At 38.4% G+C, this 20,036-nt stretch overlaps 2 protein-coding genes across 2 annotated transcripts in view; both read left to right on the forward strand.

Moving 5' to 3' along the window:
• LOC145782122 (F-box and leucine-rich repeat protein 13-like) overlaps window positions 1-20,036 on the forward strand; it is a 20,764-nt gene continuing 728 nt past the window's right edge. Inside the window, exons 1-15 of the mRNA XM_082593874.1 lie at window positions 1-142; window positions 602-705; window positions 1,201-1,294; window positions 1,891-2,033; window positions 3,160-3,239; window positions 3,559-3,739; window positions 4,000-4,161; window positions 4,758-4,920; window positions 5,179-5,336; window positions 5,440-5,611; window positions 7,953-8,140; window positions 9,005-9,220; window positions 18,742-18,868; window positions 19,087-19,305; window positions 19,454-19,617. Coding sequence (XP_082450000.1) covers window positions 68-142; window positions 602-705; window positions 1,201-1,294; window positions 1,891-2,033; window positions 3,160-3,239; window positions 3,559-3,739; window positions 4,000-4,161; window positions 4,758-4,920; window positions 5,179-5,336; window positions 5,440-5,611; window positions 7,953-8,140; window positions 9,005-9,220; window positions 18,742-18,868; window positions 19,087-19,305; window positions 19,454-19,617 — 2,246 coding nt within the window. The 5' untranslated portion in view covers window positions 1-67. The remainder of the gene's footprint in view (window positions 143-601; window positions 706-1,200; window positions 1,295-1,890; window positions 2,034-3,159; window positions 3,240-3,558; window positions 3,740-3,999; window positions 4,162-4,757; window positions 4,921-5,178; window positions 5,337-5,439; window positions 5,612-7,952; window positions 8,141-9,004; window positions 9,221-18,741; window positions 18,869-19,086; window positions 19,306-19,453; window positions 19,618-20,036) is intronic.
• Window positions 10,651-12,969, forward strand: LOC145782125 (uncharacterized). The gene is made up of 2 exons (XM_082593877.1): window positions 10,651-11,447; window positions 12,271-12,969. Exons 1-2 carry the CDS (start codon window positions 10,685-10,687, stop codon window positions 12,318-12,320), a joined length of 813 nt encoding a protein of 270 aa, XP_082450003.1. The 5' UTR covers window positions 10,651-10,684; the 3' UTR covers window positions 12,321-12,969.

Below are 20,036 nucleotides of genomic sequence, written 5' to 3' on the forward strand. Positions count from 1 at the left end.
GTTAGATTACACCATGTTTTCTAGTGATATTATTTTATAACATCAAGATTATCAACTACTTCTTACCATGGCTTCCATAAAGAGAATTAATATTCAACTAAAGGAATATCTGCGTGTGCATCAGCTGCCTGATGTGTATGAGGTACATCTTTACAATAGTATGTTGTACCACTACAAATTTTATATTTTGTAACTTATTGTTGTTGTCAAGTACCAATACCAATTCAAAACTATATCTATAGCCAATGAAAATTTTACAAGAATTTTCTATAGTAGGCCTATTCTTTGATAATTATATAATTTATAATAGGTTTCCAAAACCTAACCATTAATTTCATCAAGCTAATATTTTGTCGGTAAAAACTTAAGCAGCCATCCGTATGGTGATGAGATAAAAGAATTTATGTTTACATATTTTTTATTTATCTTTTATGGTTCTTTGATTATTTGATTAAATAAATAAAAAAACAATTGCATATATTTACCCATTAAAAATTGGGTTATAACATTTAATTTTATATATATTATTTTGATGAATGGAGGAGGTTTATTTCAATGATGGTTGACTCATATTTACTGTATTTTTTTATTGTTATTTCAGTGTTTAATCACCGGACTGATTGTTCTTTGCCCAGAGGATCCACTGAATTGGATTGTGGAAAGCATAAGAAAAATAGATGATGAAGGAATTTATAACATTTCATGGTAATGTGATGATGTTGAGGCACTTCTAACTGATGTTGATAACTGGACCAGGAAATAGTCTCTGACAGTAGTACGGATACTGGTAGAGTTATTTTTATACATCTCTTGGATGGTACAGTATCGTAATGATATACTTTTCGGGACTAATCTTTTTCAGGCTGGTCTCAAACAGATCTCTGAGAACTAAGTCATATGCTTTTTCAAGGTCAAGGAATACACTGTGCATTGTTTTGCATTTCACACAAAAAAAATTTACAACATACACACGTATACAAATAACAAATAAGCAAACTGGTCAGTTAGTAATCATGGAAAAAAGCCCGTTATTAATGTCTCAATATGATTATGCAAATAATGAATTCTTAACATAGCATTTTTAGTTTTGGTTTTTACCTTTATTCGCTTTATTACTTTGTAGTTTATGCATAAACTAATTGCTCATACGAAACCAACTTCGTATGAGCAATTAGTTTTAAATACATTGCTTTTTCAAAGGGACATGTTTGTTCCTGAAGAACTGAAGCCAAGAATTAAACAAATGACAGAGAGCTACTTAGATGAAATATTTATATTTGGTGAAGGAACTGTGGTAAGTTTTTTGGCTTTGTGTGTGCATATACTGTATGTAGCGTGCAAACATGAAAAAAAGAAACAGAATCACTTTCAGTCTGAAAACTTTTATGGCTGGGGTCATCTTTATGAGACTGTAAGAAGGTTTCGGTGTTTCTGAATCCAATCCAGCCCACTGGCCCAAATAAGCACGTAAGCAGAATAATTATACCTATTTCCTGACAGTAAAGGTTTGCTAAGCAACAGATTTGTACAGCATTTCTGTAAAAAAAAAATTATTTGCTCTACACTGATTTTGTCTACATATATTTGTGTGTGGTATTTTCTGTGGTTCAATTTTTATTTCTGAAAAACTACTATAAGCAAATTAAGCAGGTTATGTAGAAACTTTGTTTTGGATGTAAGGTAAAGTTGATCTTATCCCTACACACAGCTGTCTACATCGTACCTTATTCAAAAACGTGATTGTGTAAAGATACATTGCAACCAACTGCAATGTTGAGCTTTATTTATTTTTTGTAATAGTAGAAATGAGCTTCTCTTGTAGTACACTGCTAGTTATTGTTGCATTTGTTCCAAATAGATCTATTCCTTATCTGTTCACATTTTTTGCAGCCTACGGAAGAAATGTTCGCAACTGCTTATGATTTCTATAGAACAAAAATGAAAAGTGACTGTTTTAAAGCCTGGTTGAAGTATTATCTGGATAAGAAAAATAGAAAAGGAAATATGCTAAAAAAACTTCAGGAAGCTAGAAGGTTTGAGACATGTAAATTGGCAAAAATAGTATAAACCCACCTGAAATATTTTGGATTACCATAATAGATTACCTGTTTGAACTGACTTCGCAGACGATTATGGTGAAAGTCATTTTGTATTTTAATTGCAACTAATATTCAATATAGTAGGAAATTGAATGTGTGAGATGACAGGCATTTATGATACAGTGATACGCGACAAACAGGTTATTTGCAATAAATAATCAACATAAAATGTAATAAAATATTAAATCCAAATTTGTTGAAATAATATAAATGTAAAAATATACACATAATAAATATAGGCTATACTTTTCATGTAATCAATGGTAATATTTGCTCAAATGAACAGTAGTAGTGGTTTGTAGTTGGATTTGTCAGTTCATGCATTTCTAAAATTCATTAACCTTTTTCAATTTATTTTCTGTCTTCTATGTGGGAGATTGCCGGTGTAGACTTTCCATTTCTATAGTGGTCAGTCTTGTCCCCTCTTTGTTATCCCATCACTTTCGCGTTTTTATCTTTATTCTATACTCTCTCTCCATCATGAAAGGTGAAAAAGCACTACTGTGCTTGCAACACCATCATTATTATTATCATATTGTTGGTTTTTCTATTTTTCGCTTTCCCTCTCTAAATTGTTGAACCATTCTGTCTACTTTATCGTATTGTTTCTTTGAAATGTGTCTCTTCCATCACAAGCATGACTCAGTTTGCAAACTCAAATATGACTCATCAACTATTCTTAGATCACATTCACCCTCTTTCACGCTACGTACCGTACTTTGTTTCTGATCTTTACCTTTGCTGTTCTGTTAAAAATATAGCAATATCTTTATGTCGGCCCATGATCGGCTGGTTTGCAATGTTTCTTATTTTACGGGATTGCTCAGTTACGTAGAACATAGCTTGTCAGGTGATTGTGATATGACGTCCGTCTTTCACTTATGACATTTTCTTGTCGCACAGCATGCGTGTTAACTTTTATCAACCTTGTCATCATGGTTGTGCTTTTCATTCGGTGGAAATGTGTTGCTTTGATTATATTAGTTAAACTAGAGATTTGTAGACTACGTTTAGCCTATGATCGTTTGCTGCATGTATCGTTAACAGATGTTTTTTTCAGTTACCATCGGCACAGAAAAATGCGAATTGCTTTCAAGCGCTGGGTGGTTTGGAAAAACTTTGTGAAGGACAGACAAGAACGTACGTAAAATTCTGATAACTTTTCTAACTCAAAACGCTTAACATAATACTGTGTGCTTGTCAAAATGTTTGTACTGTAATAGGCTAGTGGCATATTCAGGTGGAGTGGCGATCGTCTCCCTAAAATACAGAAAAGTAACTCTATTTACGACGTATTTTCAAGGGCGGATTTATGCAGACCCGCAAATTATTGTATGTTGTGGAAATAGCCCCCCTGAGAATAGTTTCTGGATCCACCCCTGTAGTAGGCTACACTACAAAGAGCTGAGCAATTAACTTTTCAATTTTGTCATCGTTTGTTTGATTCCATGCATTTCAGGTGGATTTCGCATTGTCGTGTCTGTGTCGAACCAGTCTGTATGCAGGATGGTATTCAGGGCTTGGCACGCTGTGGCAGTGGATGCGCGTAAGACGAGAGAGTATTTTGAGAGGTTGGAACGTGGAGAGCTGGATGAGGATGGGGAAGCGGAGAATGGTGAACTTCCAATGGAAAACTTTAGGTAAAAATTTGAATTATTTTTTAATCAAGTTGTAACATTGAAATAATGACTATTGACTATACAGAACTTCCTAGTAATTACTGTGATACTAATAATAATGAATCAGACGTAATAATGATAATAACCATGTAAGTTATGATACGATTGCAAACCATCGTTAGTGCTTCTGTAGCTTGTACCCAAACTAACTGTTTTTTTTTGGCTTTTATTTCATTTGTTTTAGGTAAAGTTTCAAAATTTGTTTAACTTTTATGTCACAGAGACGACATTTCCCTGTTGCCTCGTAAGTGTGCCATTCAAATATTCAGTAACCTAGATCTGATGGATCTTGGGAGGTGTGCCAGAGTGTGCCGGGCCTGGAAGGTTATCACTGGTGCGCCGTCCCTGTGGAGTCACCTTAACTTCAATCGTGTGAGATCAAGGTGAATTGGCTAACGACTAAATGCTTTAGTAATCTATAACAGTCAAAAGGAATATTGTACCACAATACATTGCCTGAGCGCATGCTCTGATAGCTCAGGCCCCGATAGCTCAGTTGGTTAGCCCGTGACTTCGTGAACGAAGAAGCTTCAAGATCAAGCAGCTCTGGTTTAACTCTCGGGATGTGCGCTTGAGCAACGCATTCTAAGGACTGCTCTCCCTTTGGCGGCACTTAATGAATGTAATAATTTCCCGGCAAAAATACTTTAACAATCAGAAAACTTCACTTTGTCGATTTCGGTAACCGGCCCTGCGTCAAAAGCCTATCCAAGTAGGCCTAAGCGAAACTACCAGGAATAATCTATCAAGGCTTTCTCAGTCCGAGGATAAAGATTCTAAACCAAACCAAATATGAAGGCGAAATTTTTCTGGAATATGAGCTATTTTTGTTGGCTAATCTATTGGTTTTTCTGTGAGTTACACGCATACAACGCATTTACTGTAGATCTAAAAACAACGTAGCCTGCTGAGACACGATGAAAAGCAGAAATGAGCCATATTGAACAAAATCTTACATTGATTCATCCTTATGTAACAGCGTGAATGACAAAATGGTGATTCAGTGCGTGCAAAAGTGTCGCCCGTACTTGGTCCATTTGAATCTTCGGCAATGCTTCTCTGTCCACTGGCCGACATTCAAGGCCGTTGCCGAATGCAGAAATCTACAAGACTTAAATCTATCAGAGTGCAAAGGAGTAAACGTAAGTGACTGACGTTCAATAAAGGAAGCGAAGTGATAATACTTTCAAAGCTTCTGCCACATGCTGTGCTATGCACAAAGTTTATAAACTTTAAACTACGTGGCCTTAAGCGATATTTTTCAAAGATTTCCCAAAAATATGGTCCCAAAGATGCGTTTCGTAAATTCAATTTTTTTTCGACCACAGAAAATTCTTTTTGAAAAGTCCTAATATAGTCCTGTTATAGGCAAAGTTTTGAATTTGCAACTTGATTTTCAGGATGAAATAATGCGCACAATCGCGGAGGGTTGCCCGACGCTCCTGTACTTGAATGTCTCTCACTGTGATGTCACTGATGGTACATTGCGTATGTTAGCGCGGTCTTGTCTTAATATGCAATATCTGAGTCTTGCATACTGTATGAAATACTCAGACAGGTGAGAACTAGTTTCTGCTGAAAAACCTTATCGTATGTGTAGTTTTCTGATAGCTTGGCTAACCAGCCTACAGAAACGATGCTATTAAAACCATTTTAATCAGAGGTCTGCAGTACTTGTCCAATGGAAAAGGATGCAGAAAATTGACCTACTTGGATTTGTCTGGATGTTTGCAAATCACCGCGCAAGGCTTTTCTTACATTGCACATGGCTGTACCAATTTGCAGTCAGTATTTCTAAATGATGTACACACAGTGGATGATCAGTGCATGGAGGTATGTAAATCTAATCTACGTTTAATAATAATTTATTTCACACCAGTTGGATGAAAAATAGCGTCAATAAAAAGTCTTCATACTTGACGACTTTTGGTTTATTATTTCAAAGCCGTTAATGTAAGCTTACTCTAGCCCAGTGCTTCCCAACCTTTTTACCTTGCGGCACCCTATCAAAGAGATAAATAGTTTGCGGCACCCTGGCAAAACTGGATCCATTTTATGAGGTTTCTATATTTCAAATAACTGTATGAAATAAGTTTAAATAACACAGTTCAGTCTGTTTATGAATGAGTTGAAAATGAGAATGAGTTGTACAGTATAGCGCCCGTAAATAAATGTATTGATTCAAAAGTCAGAGTAAAATTTAGGCATGACTTCTTGCACAAAGTCCCTTAATATCTGGGGGACATTCGATAAAGCCACTTGCATTTCTTCCTCGACTATAAGCAGTCGTTCTCGTTTTTTAGTTTTTTATGTTCGTTAATATAGAAAATCCACTCCCCCATAAGTATGACGTGGAAAACTGCAGCAAAAGCACAATAGCTTTCTTTCCAACGCAAGGATATTCATTTTGAATTTTTATCCAGAACTCGTCGAGAGGCATGTGCTTGTGCATAAGCTTAAAATTTCCATCGTTACGAATGTCAATTAATTCGTCTTCTTCTTTAAGATTCAAAACAATATGAGAGTCCAGTAAAAATGGATTTCTTACCCATGCGTTAACCCCCCCCCCCCCCCCCCAGTGCTGGCGTGTGAATAGATTGGTTTACAAAGATTTGGTTCGTAAACAATCGTGCAATTTTATAATCGTGCTGGGTCACACAATCCGATAATCCATCACTGCACTTTGACTTTGTGCGCCGTGAAACGCAAAATAAAATCATGAAATCTGGCAATAATGATGCGTTTCAAACGTTTTTATGGAAAGCACAGCAAGAGTCAAAATCTCTTTTACGCTGTTTTTCCTGGGCGAGAAAACAAAAGTAAATTCCGCACTTAACGGGTTAAAGTTAAAATAAAGAATAGGCCGCAGTATTGCAATATCTCGCGGCACCCTTGAGCATTGCAATTGGCACCCCAGGGTACTGCGTCACCCCGGTTGGGAACCACTGTCTAGCCCATTGACTTCAATCACAGGCATTTTTAACAATTTACACAACAGAATATAGATCAGTGGTTCCCAACCGGGGTGCCGCAGCACCCTGGGGTGCCAATTGCAATGCTCAAGGGTGCCGCGAGATATTGCAATACTGCGGCCTATATTTCATTTTAACTTTAACCCGTTAAGTGCGGAATTTACTTTTGTTTTCTCGCCCAGGAAAAACAGCGTAAAAGAGATTTTGACTCTTGCTGTGCTTTCCATAAAAACGTTTGAAACGCACGCATCATTATTGCCAGATTTCATGATTTTATTTTGCGTTTCACGGCGCACAAAGTCAAAGTGCAGTGATGGATTATCGGATTGTGTGACCCAGCACGATTATAAAATTGCACGATTGTTTACGAACCAAATCTTTGTAAACCAATCTATTCACACGCCAGCACTGGGGGGGGGGGGGGGGGGGGTTAACGCATGGGTAAGAAATCCATTTTTACTGGACTCTCATATTGTTTTGAATCTTAAAGAAGAAGACGAATTAATTGACATTCGTAACGATGGAAATTTTAGCTTATGCACAAGCACATGCCTCTCGACGAGTTCTGGATAATAATTCAAAATGAATATCCTTGCGTTGGAAAGAAAGCTATTGTGCTTTTGCTGCAGTTTTCCACGTCATACTTATGGGAGAGTGGATTTTCTATGTTAACGAACATAAAAAACTAAAAAACGAGAACGACTGCTTATAGTCGAGGAAGAAATGCGAGTGGCTTTATCGAATGTCCCCCAGATATTAAGGGACTTTGTGCAAGAAGTCATGCCTAAATTTTACTCTGACTTTTGAATCAATACATTTATTTACGGGCGCTATACTGTACAACTCATTCTCATTTTCAACTCATTCATAAACAGACTGAACTGTGTTATTTAAACTTATTTCATACAGTTATTTGAAATATAGAAACCTCATAAAATGGATCCAGTTTTGCCAGGGTGCTGCAAACTATTTATCTCTTTGATAGGGTGCCGCAAGGTAAAAAGGTTGGGAAGCACTGATATAGATAAACAGCAATAAATGTCGCTGTGTATCAACGTTGCATGTTTTGTCAAATGGTTGAACTAAACTTTTGGTGGTTGCTCTCGTCAAACGTAGAGTACCTAGTTTAGCCCATGGGCTTTATAATACGTGTCAATTTAATTTGATTTCATAGCTATACTAATATGAGTTTGCGATTATAGAATCTTGTGGACAAATGTACGAATATTCGAGCTTTGTCTCTGCTTGGCTCGCCCAACCTAACCGACCAAGCTTTCAAAGCTATCGCTCAAACCAAGAAACTGCATAAGCTTCGTCTTGACACGAATAACATGATTACTGACAACACGTTCAAAACTATTGCAAAGTTTTGTCCACATCTCATGCACCTGTAAGTAGTCTACCTTTCTTTAAACTAAATTTAACAAGGGCCATTTCAGTTATTTTTTTCTTTTATATCATGTTGAATGCTGCGTTGCTGCTTGATTTTGTTTACTGATAAGTTCAACAAAGCAGCCTCTGCACCAAATTTGTAAAATTAGTTTTTGTCAAAAATTTTGATAAAACTGATGCTCACCTGTAAGCCTAGGCTCTAGACTTTTATTTCGTTGATTGACATATCAGTGATTGAATGACTTCTCCTTCAACGGATCGATCATGCTTAACCAGCTGTGACCTCCCTTTATTTTGTTCTGTCTTTATCCGTTTATGTTAATAATTGCGAAATGCTTTTCAGTCCTGTAATTTGTTTGACAATGTTAAAATATTTTATTTTCTGTCGTCTTTTTGTTCATTTGCCTGGGACCATCCCAGTCAACACTACATTTTCTAATTATTTGTTTGACTTATTTCTTGCAATTTTATGACCTAAAACAGAAAGTATGACTTTTTATGATTTTATAACTTTTTAAATAGAGCTCATAACAACGTAGTTCTTTCACTGCTTTCAGTTTCACAATTTTCTGTAACTTACCAAAAGAAAAAGATTTTAATGACTTTTCTGGCCCTAGCTATGACACTATACCCAGATGTGACTGAACGACTTACTAATTGATTATTAATAATCGTCTTTCATGGCTTGCTTGTTTCAACCATGGCTGTGGAGTCGGGCGAAAAATATACGACTCCGACTCCTCTGTTAAAAAGCTGGCTGATTAACTCTACAAAGCTGCTTGCCATGCACTCGTATGGATGTATTGATGCTGTTCATTGCGCTGTATTTTGATTGATTTCGGTTGATATTTATCATCTTCAGGTACGTAGTCGATTGTCAGAAGCTGACGGACATGATGTTGAAGGCTCTGTGCCACTTGCGTCATATTGTCGTTTTAAATATTGCCGATTGTGTTCGCATCAGTGACGCCGGCGTGCGCCAACTTGCGGAAGGACCGTCAGGGGGGAAAATCAGAGAAATGAATTTAACAAACTGTGTAAGAGTTAGTGACGTTTCTCTGCTTCGAGTGGCACAAAGGTAAGTAGATGTAATCAGCAGAGACTTAACGTATTTATTAAATTCATCATCCTTTGGTGAAAAGTCACTCGCAACAAATTTTTCATTAAAACCTATCCGAGAAAGAAATTTACAAGACGTCCATTCTGGTTTCATGAACTCTATGCAGTATGAAATCAACTTGTTTCACAGGAGTTACGGTATCTGTCTTAAGAAGTTGTAGGTATTTATTTCTGAGTCATATGCAAGTCTGATGCATACATTTCGAATGGTTGGTTTGGTTTTTAAATCTTTATCCTCGGACTGACAAAGCCTTGATAGGTTATTCCTGGTAGTTTCGCGTACTTGTAGAGGCTTTTGACGCAGGGCCGGTTACCGAGATTGGCAGATTGAAGTTTTTCGATTGTTGCCGGGAAATTATTCCCTCCATGAGGTGCCGCTGAATGGAGAGCAGTCCTGAAATGCGTTGCTTAAAGTGCCCCTGACAGGTTGGATCCAAGTATAGTAACTTTTTAAAGCATTTCCTTGCGCAGAATCATACTTAGCAAACTTTTTAACCTTAACCTCGTAGCTCGACTGGTTAGGGCGTAATTTACATCAAACGACGGCTCCGCAGCGCCACCACAGGCGAAACTCCATATTTCACTGCTCTGGGACGACTTTGGTGGTATTACGTCATTGTAAGTCGGCGTTCTTAGCGACGGATGAAACATACGTTTCCTAGATGTGATTGCTGGATCACAGTTTAGTCGGAGTTGGTACAAGCGGTTGCTTTTTTCAAAGATCTGTTGTTTTTTACAGTTTAATAAAACTGTACTGGATACGTTCCTACAAAACCTAAAATATACTTGAAGTGAAAAATGAAGAAATTGTACGAATCATCATTCATATTTAATTCATCATCACTATTCATAATAAATAAAAGTTCTCTCTCTCTCTCTCATAATGTGCCCTCAGTACGTACATAGCAGAGTCTATACATGTAAAAGCCTAGTTTACCTGTACAAGGGTACGTTTTTGTAAACGTTGTTGTTTAGAAGTGCTGAAATCATCATCAGCAACTGGTTGCATCTTTGCTGTTATAGATGGTAGCCTATGGCAAATTCCTTCAAAATGTAAAGTTTGCTCAAGCCCATTTTTACTTGAGTGGTATTAACAAAATCATCTTCAGTGAAGTGAAGAGAACATATATGACTAGTTGTGTATGGCCCATCCTACTTTCGAACACTTGAAGAAAACTTCTACCATTTTCTTCTCAGCACCTTGTTTTGTGGGAAAGCGTAAAAAGAAACTGTAGTGTAATGCTAACATTGTGGTCACTCGTGCGTGACGTCCTGGCGTAAACACGAGATACAATTGTGCTGGCATTCGGAAAGACACCACGAGAGAAAACGTACTATATACAGATTACGCATAATACAACATGGTGGCAGCGATGCAGTTTTGAACAATCGTTAAGTTAAAGTTCTAGTCAGTACAAGAAGCATGTCTATGTTTCAAGTGAACCCTCCAGCAGAATTCGATTTCTCAAATCCCAGCGGTTGGACCCTGTGGATAAGGCGATTTGAACGGTTTAGAAGTGCCTCAGGTTTAGCAGAGAAAGATGGCGAACTACAAGTCAACACGCTCATCTACTGCATGGGCAATAAAGCTGAAGAAATAGTGCCGTCATTTAAGCTTTCGCCAGAAAATTCTAAAGAATACTCAGTAGTTAAAACTAAATTCCAACAACATTTTCTTGTGAGACGCAATATTATATTTGAGCGCGCCCAGTTTAACACAAGAAACCAAGGCGAAACTGAGTCGGCAAGTGCTTTCATATCTTGCCTGTACAACATGGCGGAAGGCTTTCAGTTCGGCGAGCTTCACGATGAACTGTTGCGTGATCGCATCGTGGTAGGCATTCGAGACAAAGGATTATCAGAACGGCTGCAGATGGACACAGACCTCACACTGCAAAAGGCAATCGACCTTGTTCGGCAAAGCGAGACAGTAAAACAGCAACAAGGCATTCTTTGTAAAGAAACGACACAACAAAATAGCGGCGAACTTGAAGCCATCGTAAGAAAAGAGAAACAGCGGTTTACAAAGAAATGCATGAAGTGTGGTCGATCGCCTCATTACAATGGAGAAACTTGTCCAGCAAAGACAGTCACTTGTTTCCAATGCAAAAAGATAGGACACTTTGCTCGACATTGTAGGAATCAGACAAACAAAAGCGTCAATGAAGCAAGTGAAACGACATCACGTAAGTCTGCCTGGTTTGTGAATGTTCTAATCAACAATTTTCCAGTTTCATTTAAAGTTGATACGGGTGCGGAAGTCACAATCATACCTGCTCATATCTGGGAGCACTTGGGTAAATTCAAGCTTTCCCAAACGGACAGACAATTGCAAGGCCCAGGTGGCAATCTTTTAAATGTGTTGGGCAAATTTAACTGTAGACTTACGTACAGACAAAATTACAGCTGTCAAAACGTTTATGTCGTCAAAAACGCTAATAATGCATTGTTAGGCTTTCCTGCTATAAATTGCCTACAGATCGTTAAATTCGTCAACTCGACTTCTAGTCCCGAAGCAGTGAAAACGCAAATTACAGCAAAATACCCCCAATTGTTTTGCAATCTTGGCAAGCTGTCAAGAGAATATTCGATAACGTTGTGTGATGACGCTGTTCCTTACCAAGTTCGTGCACCCAGACGTGTTGCATTGCCACTGTTCTCAAAAGTTAAAGTCGAACTATCCCGTATGCTGCAAGAAGGAGTGATATCAGAAGTTAAACGTCCCACTGACTGGTGTGCCGCAATGGTTGTAGTGCCCAAAAAAGACAACAGCGTAAGAATATGTGTGGATTACACAACGTTGAACAAAAGCGTCAAAAGAGAAAAACACCCATTGCCTTACGTTGACCAGGTTCTAGGCCAACTGAGTGGCGCTAAAATTTTCTCTAAACTAGATGCTAAATCTGGGTTTTGGCAAATACCTCTCTCGGAAAGCTCGAAAATCCTAACCACATTTATAACCCCATTTGGACGATACTGTTTTAATCGTCTACCATTTGGCATATGCAGCGCTCCAGAGTACTTCCAGCGAACGATGTCAGACATTCTTTCTGGGTTAGACGGCGTCGTGTGCGAAATGGACGACATTCTGGTGTTTGGAGCAAATCACGCTGAGCACGATCGACGATTAGCTGATGTTTTAGAAGTTTTGTCTTCAAGTGGACTGACACTAAACAATAAATGTGAATTTGCAAAAACGTCTATTAAGTTTGTTGGTCATATTATCGATAGCGACGGCATCCGTGCTGACCCTGACAAAGTAAGCGCTATCCTGAAAATGCAGAGCCCCAATAACATTTCTGAATTGCGACGATTTATGGGCATGGTAAATCAGCTAGGAAAATTTACAAATCAACTAGCAGAAAAGTCAAAACATCTACGTAAGCTGTTGAGTAAAAATACAGAATGGTCTTGGACCACGAAAGAAGAATCAGCTTTCAATGACATCAAAGCTATATGTAGTTCAACCGATGTACTAGCACTGTATGATCCGACGCTAGAGACAATAGTATCTGCTGACGCTTCCTCATTTGGCTTAGGAGCAGTTCTTCTTCAAAAACATGATTCTGATGTTTGGAAACCTGTTTCGTTCGCATCCAGAGCTATGAGTGATACGGAACAACGTTACGCGCAGATAGAAAAGGAAGCTTTAGCCATCACATGGGCGTGTGAGCGGTTTTCCAGTTATCTGATCGGCATGAAGTTTCTTGTTCAAACAGACCACAAGCCTTTGGTCCCTCTTCTAGGAAAAAAAGGTATCGACGAACTGCCCGCCCGCATTCAACGCTTTCGAATGCGTTTGATGAGATTCACTTATGATATTTGCCATATCCCAGGCAAAGAGTTAATTATTGCCGACACCTTGTCCAGATCACCTGTAGACTCGCCCACGTCATCCGACGAAGAACTTCGCCTCCTTTCTGAAGCCTACGTTATGTCAATAATGGACGGACTCCCAGCTTCGGAGAAGAGACTTAATGAAATACGTGTAAGGTTAAAAGATGATCCGGTCTGCAGTCAGGTAATGCAGTATGCACAAGAGGGGTGGCCGCGTATGAATGCCTTATCGAGTGCTGTTAAATGCTTCCATTCAGTCAAAGACGAAATTACGGTCCAAGACGGTTTGTTACTGCGAGGAACTAGATTGATAATACCACCCTCGTTACGTCTTGATATTTTAAACAAAGTTCATGAAGGACACTTTGGGATTGTCAAAAGCAGAGAAAGAGCGAGAGGGTCTGTTTGGTGGCCATTTATGAGTAAGCAAATAGAAGAAATGGTTAAATCGTGCCCCACATGTCTAAAAAATTCCTCACCAACTATCGAACCCCTATTGTGCATAGAGAGACCCGAACGACCATGGCAAAAAGTTGCAATGGACATGTTTCACTGGAAAAACCAACAATATTTATTGATTGTCGACTACTTTTCTAGATAGATTGAAACGGTCTTGCTTGTGAGTACTACGGCAGTAAACGTTACCAACCACGTCAAGTCCATATTCTCTCGTTATGGTATCCCGGAGGTAATTGTTTCAGATAATGGTCCACAGTTTGCAAGCGCTGAATTTGCAGATTTCACAAACAAACTAAAAGTGAAGCATATAACCTCTAGTCCTAGATATCCTCAAAGCAATGGCGAAGCAGAGAGAGCCGTTCAAACAATCAAAAATTTGTTAAAGAAAAATAATGATCGTTACTACGCGATGCTTTCTTACCGCTGTACCCCCTTAAGAAATGGTTACAGTCCTGCAGAACTCTTCATGGGAAGAAGACTCCAGTCCAATCTCCCCCTACACCCGAAACAATTAGCTCCACAATGGCCTGACTTCGACTCGCTACGGAAGAAGGAGAAAGATGATCAGGAAAAGCAAGCCCTCAATTACAACAGACGACATCGCACTAAAGAACAATCTGCTTTGGTTCCAGGAAGTAAAGTACTCATCAGAAACAATAATACAGTCACCCCTGGAATAGTAGAGAAACCTCATGACACTCCACGATCGTATGTAGTGGCGACTCCAGACGGGGGAGCATTGAGGCGAAATAGACAATTTCTAATAAGTTTCCCCTCGCCTGACAACCCAAGTACAAATAACACTGTGGTTAATCCGGAACCACCGCCTAGGCCCGCATCACGTTGTAATAGTGACACACCTGCAGAAAGTCAAAGTAACTTTGAGCCTTCAGGAAGGCCTAAGCGCGTTATTAGAAAACCGGAAAAATATAAAGAATTCGTAACATAAAATGTAATGGCATACCTGTTATTATAAAACCAAGGCTTAGCAAAAGCCTACTATTCGCTCTTGTAATTTGTAACCACTCAGTTATTCATATAAGCAGACAATTTCAAATTTAGACTTCGCCTTGTTCCATTCTATTATAACTTACCGTATTTATATTATAATGCGCTCTGTTAGAGCACGGCATGTATGTTTATTATTAATTTGCTGTTTTGTTTCTTATTTCTGTATGCGAAATGCTTTTACGATTCTGCATACTCATATTGCTTTCCCTCTATCGTATTTGTCGGGGAGATGTAGTGTAATGCTAACATTGTGGTCACTCGTGCGTGACGTCCTGGCGTAAACACGAGATACAATTGTGCTGGCATTCGGAAAGACACCACGAGAGAAAACGTACTATATACAGATTACGCATAATACAACAGAAACCACACGGTCTTTGTCACTGACACTGTCACATATTTATTTATTATTTATTTGCGTCAGACAAAGCTGTCCACATCGAAAACAAAATAACGAAATACTGTAATACACAAACTGAAAATGCACAAAGATCACAGAGAGCCACCTTGGATGCCGTCGGTTTAAAAGCTCACTAAATAGGCTATCTACTGTTACAAATTTACATATAATGAGCGTTGGAAGAATTGAAAGCATTCAGAACGATAAAAATAATCAGATGACATCATGTCTGATATAAAGCGATTTGAGGAGTGTATGCAATCGGTTAATAAACGAAAACATGTTTTTTCCTCAATAAAGCATCAAACGTAGTTACATTATTCATTACTTGATATTCACGGGCACTGACCTAACGAGGCAAATTGTGCAATATTCTGAAAGAGTCATTGTAAGCAACACGTAATCGTTTCATACTAGAAGATCTAAACTTGTTCCACAACTGGGATAAGTAAAACGACATACAATAAGAACGAAATAAACTGTTTTTTACAGCGGGTGAGCATTTAGAAAAATTGAGATTTTGCATTATTTGCAGCACAGTACTGAGAGCGTACTTGCCTTGAAATATAATTTTCATCTGAGAACTATCAATAAATACACCCAGATATTTTACAGAGTCTGTGAACACAATTTCAGATTTACCTAGATGTAGCAGAGGAGCACGTAAAAGATAAAAGTTTTCTGGGGAGAATAACATACCAAATGACTTTTTAGAATTGAAAGTAATTTCATGTTCAACAGCATACTTGTGGCAAACATCTAACAAATTTTGTAAGCCACACAAACTAGGCGAGATGCAGCAAATGTCATCAGGAAACATAATATGATCTAGACAAGAGTTGCCAACATAGCAACCAACTTTTGTTTTATTGAGATAAGAAAGCTGATCAATATATATATACGGCAAAAAGATAGGGGCTTAACACCCCACCTTGTCAGACTCCGCTGGACACAGTAAATGATTGGCACAGGTGACCTTCCCACCTCACTTGCATGGTTTTTTTACTATAAAGGCACAAAGGTCACCAGTATTCCAATAAGCGAACAAAATAGATAGGCAGTAGGCACGTTACGTGTGATAAGCGTTTTAAACAATAAATGATGATTGACTTTGTCGAAGGCTTTTGAAGCATCCAAAAAGACAGAATATACAGGAGTGTCATGACTGATATAAGAGGACACTGGTTGTTTTATTAAAAAACACTCATTTCAGTACTATGACCAGACTTAAACCCAAATTGATTGTCACTGGTATTCCAGAAAGGCAATAGATGATTCACATAAAACGTTCAAACAGTTTTGAGATTACTGTGGCTAGAGCAATAAGTCTATAGTTACCTGAATCTTGAATGTCGCCATTCAAATTCTTTACAATCGGGACTAAGACAGTGTTCAAGCAAGAATTTGGTACAGTGCCATGACTAAGACACATATATATTTAAAAAGTACACTAATATAAAAACAAATAATCAGCATAAACAATATGTTCAGCTGAAATTTTGTCAGCACCAGCAGCGCGGTTTATGGCAGTTTGACAAGCAAGGAACCAATTGTGTCCATGTTGCAACAAAAGTTGTAATATTTATCCCTAGAAGAAATACATGAGTTAACAAATTTATTTGGCAGTGGCTATTTGACCGGCTCCGGTCTTTGAATCTGAAACACTATTTGACCGGTCATGACGTCACTACATAAGCACTTTTTTCTTTCAAAGCAAAAGACGATAAGCGCGTTAAGTTTTAAATTCAACATGTTTTCTTCAACTGAGCCCGTGGCGGATACGTAACGTCTCGGGCTGCCATTTCAGAGGGAATGAGTTCGATACTGTCCGGAAACGTTTTTTTTTTTAACTACAAAAGGATACAAACTGATATGAATGAATCAACAAGTGAATAAACAAATTCTTTTCATTTCTTAGCACAAATTCTCTGAAAAAATCACACCTTCTAATAGGCTGTAAGATTACGTTTCGCTGAAGTCCGAAGTTAAAAATTAAATCCAGTCTCATTGTCGCACAACAATCAGTCAAGTTTCAAAGCATCATCTGAACCAACCCTTCAAGACAACTTTCCACTTTCAAAAATTTAGTTAAAAAAAAAAAAAAAAGAACGCTTCCTGATAGAATCGAACCCATTCCCTTTAGAATGGCAGTGCGAGACGTTACGTAAGCGCCACGGATTCAGTTGAAATAAACGTGTTGAGTTTAAAACTTAAGGCGCTTATCGTCTTTTGCTTTGAAAGAGAAAAAGAAAAAAGTGCTTATGTAATGATGTCATGACCGGTCAAATAGTGTTTCAGATTCAAAGACCGGAGCCGGTCAAATAGCCACTGCCAATTCTTTTTCAGTGTTGGTTTTGCTAGAATTTAGCAAGGAGCTGTAATGATGTTTTCACATCTCAGCAATTGCTTCAGGACGTTGTGCTCCACCAACATTTACAGGAAGAGAACTCTTTTTGCAAGTAGACTTTTTTACTTTCTGCCAAAATGACTTATGTGAGCTGTCCAAGTTGAGTGCTGAGGCAAGCACATTTGCTCTATGTTGTTCAGAGGCATGATTACAACGGCGAAAGGCTTTTTTAAACTCCTTTCGTTTGCTCTGCATCAACTCATATAGTTAACCATTTCACTGTTTCCCATTTTTCACCTACATGATGTAACTTTCTCTGGCAGTAGCATGAGCTTGCTTAACATGATTATTCCAACCAGGAACAGAAAATATGTTACATTTCTTCTTTACACCAACAAAGATTTTATCAGAAGCTGCTTTGAGAGCATCAGTTATAATATTATAGAAAGAGTCTATTGAGGCAACATGAGAAGCATCTGAACAATGAGAATTATTGCATTTAATACTTTCAGTTGGCAAGGAAATTTGTGATAGATATTTTTAAATACAACAATACACATGAACAGCAATTTTTAAGCATTGCCTCAACCATAAATTAAAGGTAGCCTACTGTTTGTGAGATACTGTTGTTACACTGCAAATGGCTATAGCCAGATTAGGACAAATAAAAAAGTATCAAAATTGTAGCCCTATGAAACTGCAATTTCAATTGAATTGAGATGCTGTTTGATAAAAATAAACTCAACCTATTTGATCAAAACCTGGTAGTAATAGTAAGTTCACTTTTCTATTTCGGTAATTCTTAATTTGCACATGCTTTAGACCAACAGAGCCCCACACATTCACGTTTTGCAGTAGCCGTACTATACCTAACCAAGTCACCAGTCACCACAGATTGTATCCTTCCAGCTTACGGTGACGTCACAGCGATGTTGCCGTTTTTATTTTCGCAATAGAATGAGTGTCAGATTCGCCGATGTCAACGAAAGTTTGCAAGCGTGTAACTTAGTAGCCTGTTGATATTTTTTACAATTTTCTGGTCAGGGAAGTTTGTTAGTGTAACCTTTTTGATATCTTAGGTAAATTTCGCAAATTTATTTTTCTGTCAGAGGCACTTTAAGCGCACCCCCCGAGAGCCGAACCAGCGCCTCGTAATCTTGAGCCGGGCGCGTAACCACTGAGCTAACGGGGTGGACAATCGGAATCTTTATCGGCAGGCTTGTCACGAGCTGACGTGATTGCTAGTTAAATTTGAGTAGTATTAACGTAAAAAAAACACAGTGTTAATTTTTTCAGGCAGCAAATTAGTTGTGTTTTTACATTGATTTAACGTCTGTAGACGACTGATTTGCTGCCCGGGTTGTAGAAAACCGAAGCAACATTTTTAGCGTTCACGGTTTGATGTAGGCCTATATTTTGTATTTAGATGTCACAGTCTCACCCATCTTTGCTTGTGCTTTTGTGAGCATGTCACCGACGCAGGGATTGAGTTACTTGGGAGCATGCCATCACTGTTGCATCTTGATTTATCCGGAACTAACATTAAAGATCAGGTACCTACTGAAATCACTTTCTTCTTTAGTGATACTATCTAGTCGTTTTACCTAATCCTATTCTATCTTATCACAGTGTGAAGCTTTTTATCTGGCCAGAGAGTAAAGCTGGTTCGAATGACAATATTTGCAACAGTGTAAAGAACCAATGAAGGGTGACTTGTTTTGCCTCACCATTAACATTTTTTGCTTTGACCTCGCTATCTTTTGTTTTACAGGGCCTCGCTTCTTTAGGTGTCAATCCCAAACTCAGATCGATTGTTTTATCAGAATGTTCTGGAATCACAGACCTTGGCTTGCAAAAGTTTTGTCAGCAAGTGAAAGAGCTCGATGCGTTAGACGTGTCGCACTGCATGGCGCTCAGTGATGCTGCTATCAAAAATCTCGCTTTCTGCTGTCGAATGTTGACAAGCCTGAACGTATCTGGATGTCCAAAAGTGAGTTGCGTTAAAAACTAATAGACCCACTGGTAACCCAGACAGCATATCTGTCAATTCTGCATTGATTCAACGTTTGCAGACGTTAAATCAATGTAAAAATGACAGATTTCGAATATCAAGTTTTGACCCAATCTGTGGTTGACAGCTTACAGATTTGAGCATCCAGTACCTCTCGGGAGTGTGCCATTACATCCACATCCTTAACCTGTCCGGTTGCATCCACATCAGTGACAGAGCAATCAAGTATCTCCGAAAAGGATGCAAACAACTGCGAGTTCTTGTCGTCTTGTATTGCCGCAGTATCACCAAGTAAGGTTGAGCGGTATGCTTCTTAATTGAATGCGGTCGACTGTAAAAAAATGTAGCATGGTTCGTGCAATATTACCAGGGATTCTCCCCGATAACTCAGTTGGTTGAGTATTCGATTTTGTGTATCATGCGGAGCTAGTTCAAATCTGGGAGTGTGCGCTTGAGAAACACATTTCAAGGACTATCTCCATTCAGCCGCATCTAGTCGATGGAATAATCAAGACAACAATCGAAAAGTTCACCCTGCCAATCTCTGTAACCGGCCCTGCGTTTGTGGTTCAGAGCCTATACAAGCATGCTGCGAGGATCAAGCACAAAGAAACAAGTCTTCAGAACTGAAGTCAATTGCAGATACACGTGTCACTCGGGTCGTATACTTGCAAGTGTTTTTATTCAATTGTTTCAGTGTTCAGTGTTTT

This window comes from Aplidium turbinatum, chromosome 13, assembly GCF_918807975.1.
Source record: "Aplidium turbinatum chromosome 13, kaAplTurb1.1, whole genome shotgun sequence".
Classification (NCBI taxonomy): Eukaryota; Metazoa; Chordata; class Ascidiacea; order Aplousobranchia; family Polyclinidae; genus Aplidium; species Aplidium turbinatum.

Coding starts and splice junctions, on each gene's coding strand:
- LOC145782125 (XM_082593877.1), top strand. CDS start 10,685: ATGTCTATGTTTCAAGTGAACCCTCCAGCAGAATTCGATTTCTCAAAT. Junction 11,448..12,270: donor AGCAAGTGAAACGACATCAC/GTAAGTCTGCCT, acceptor TGGCATATGCAG/CGCTCCAGAGTACTTCCAGC.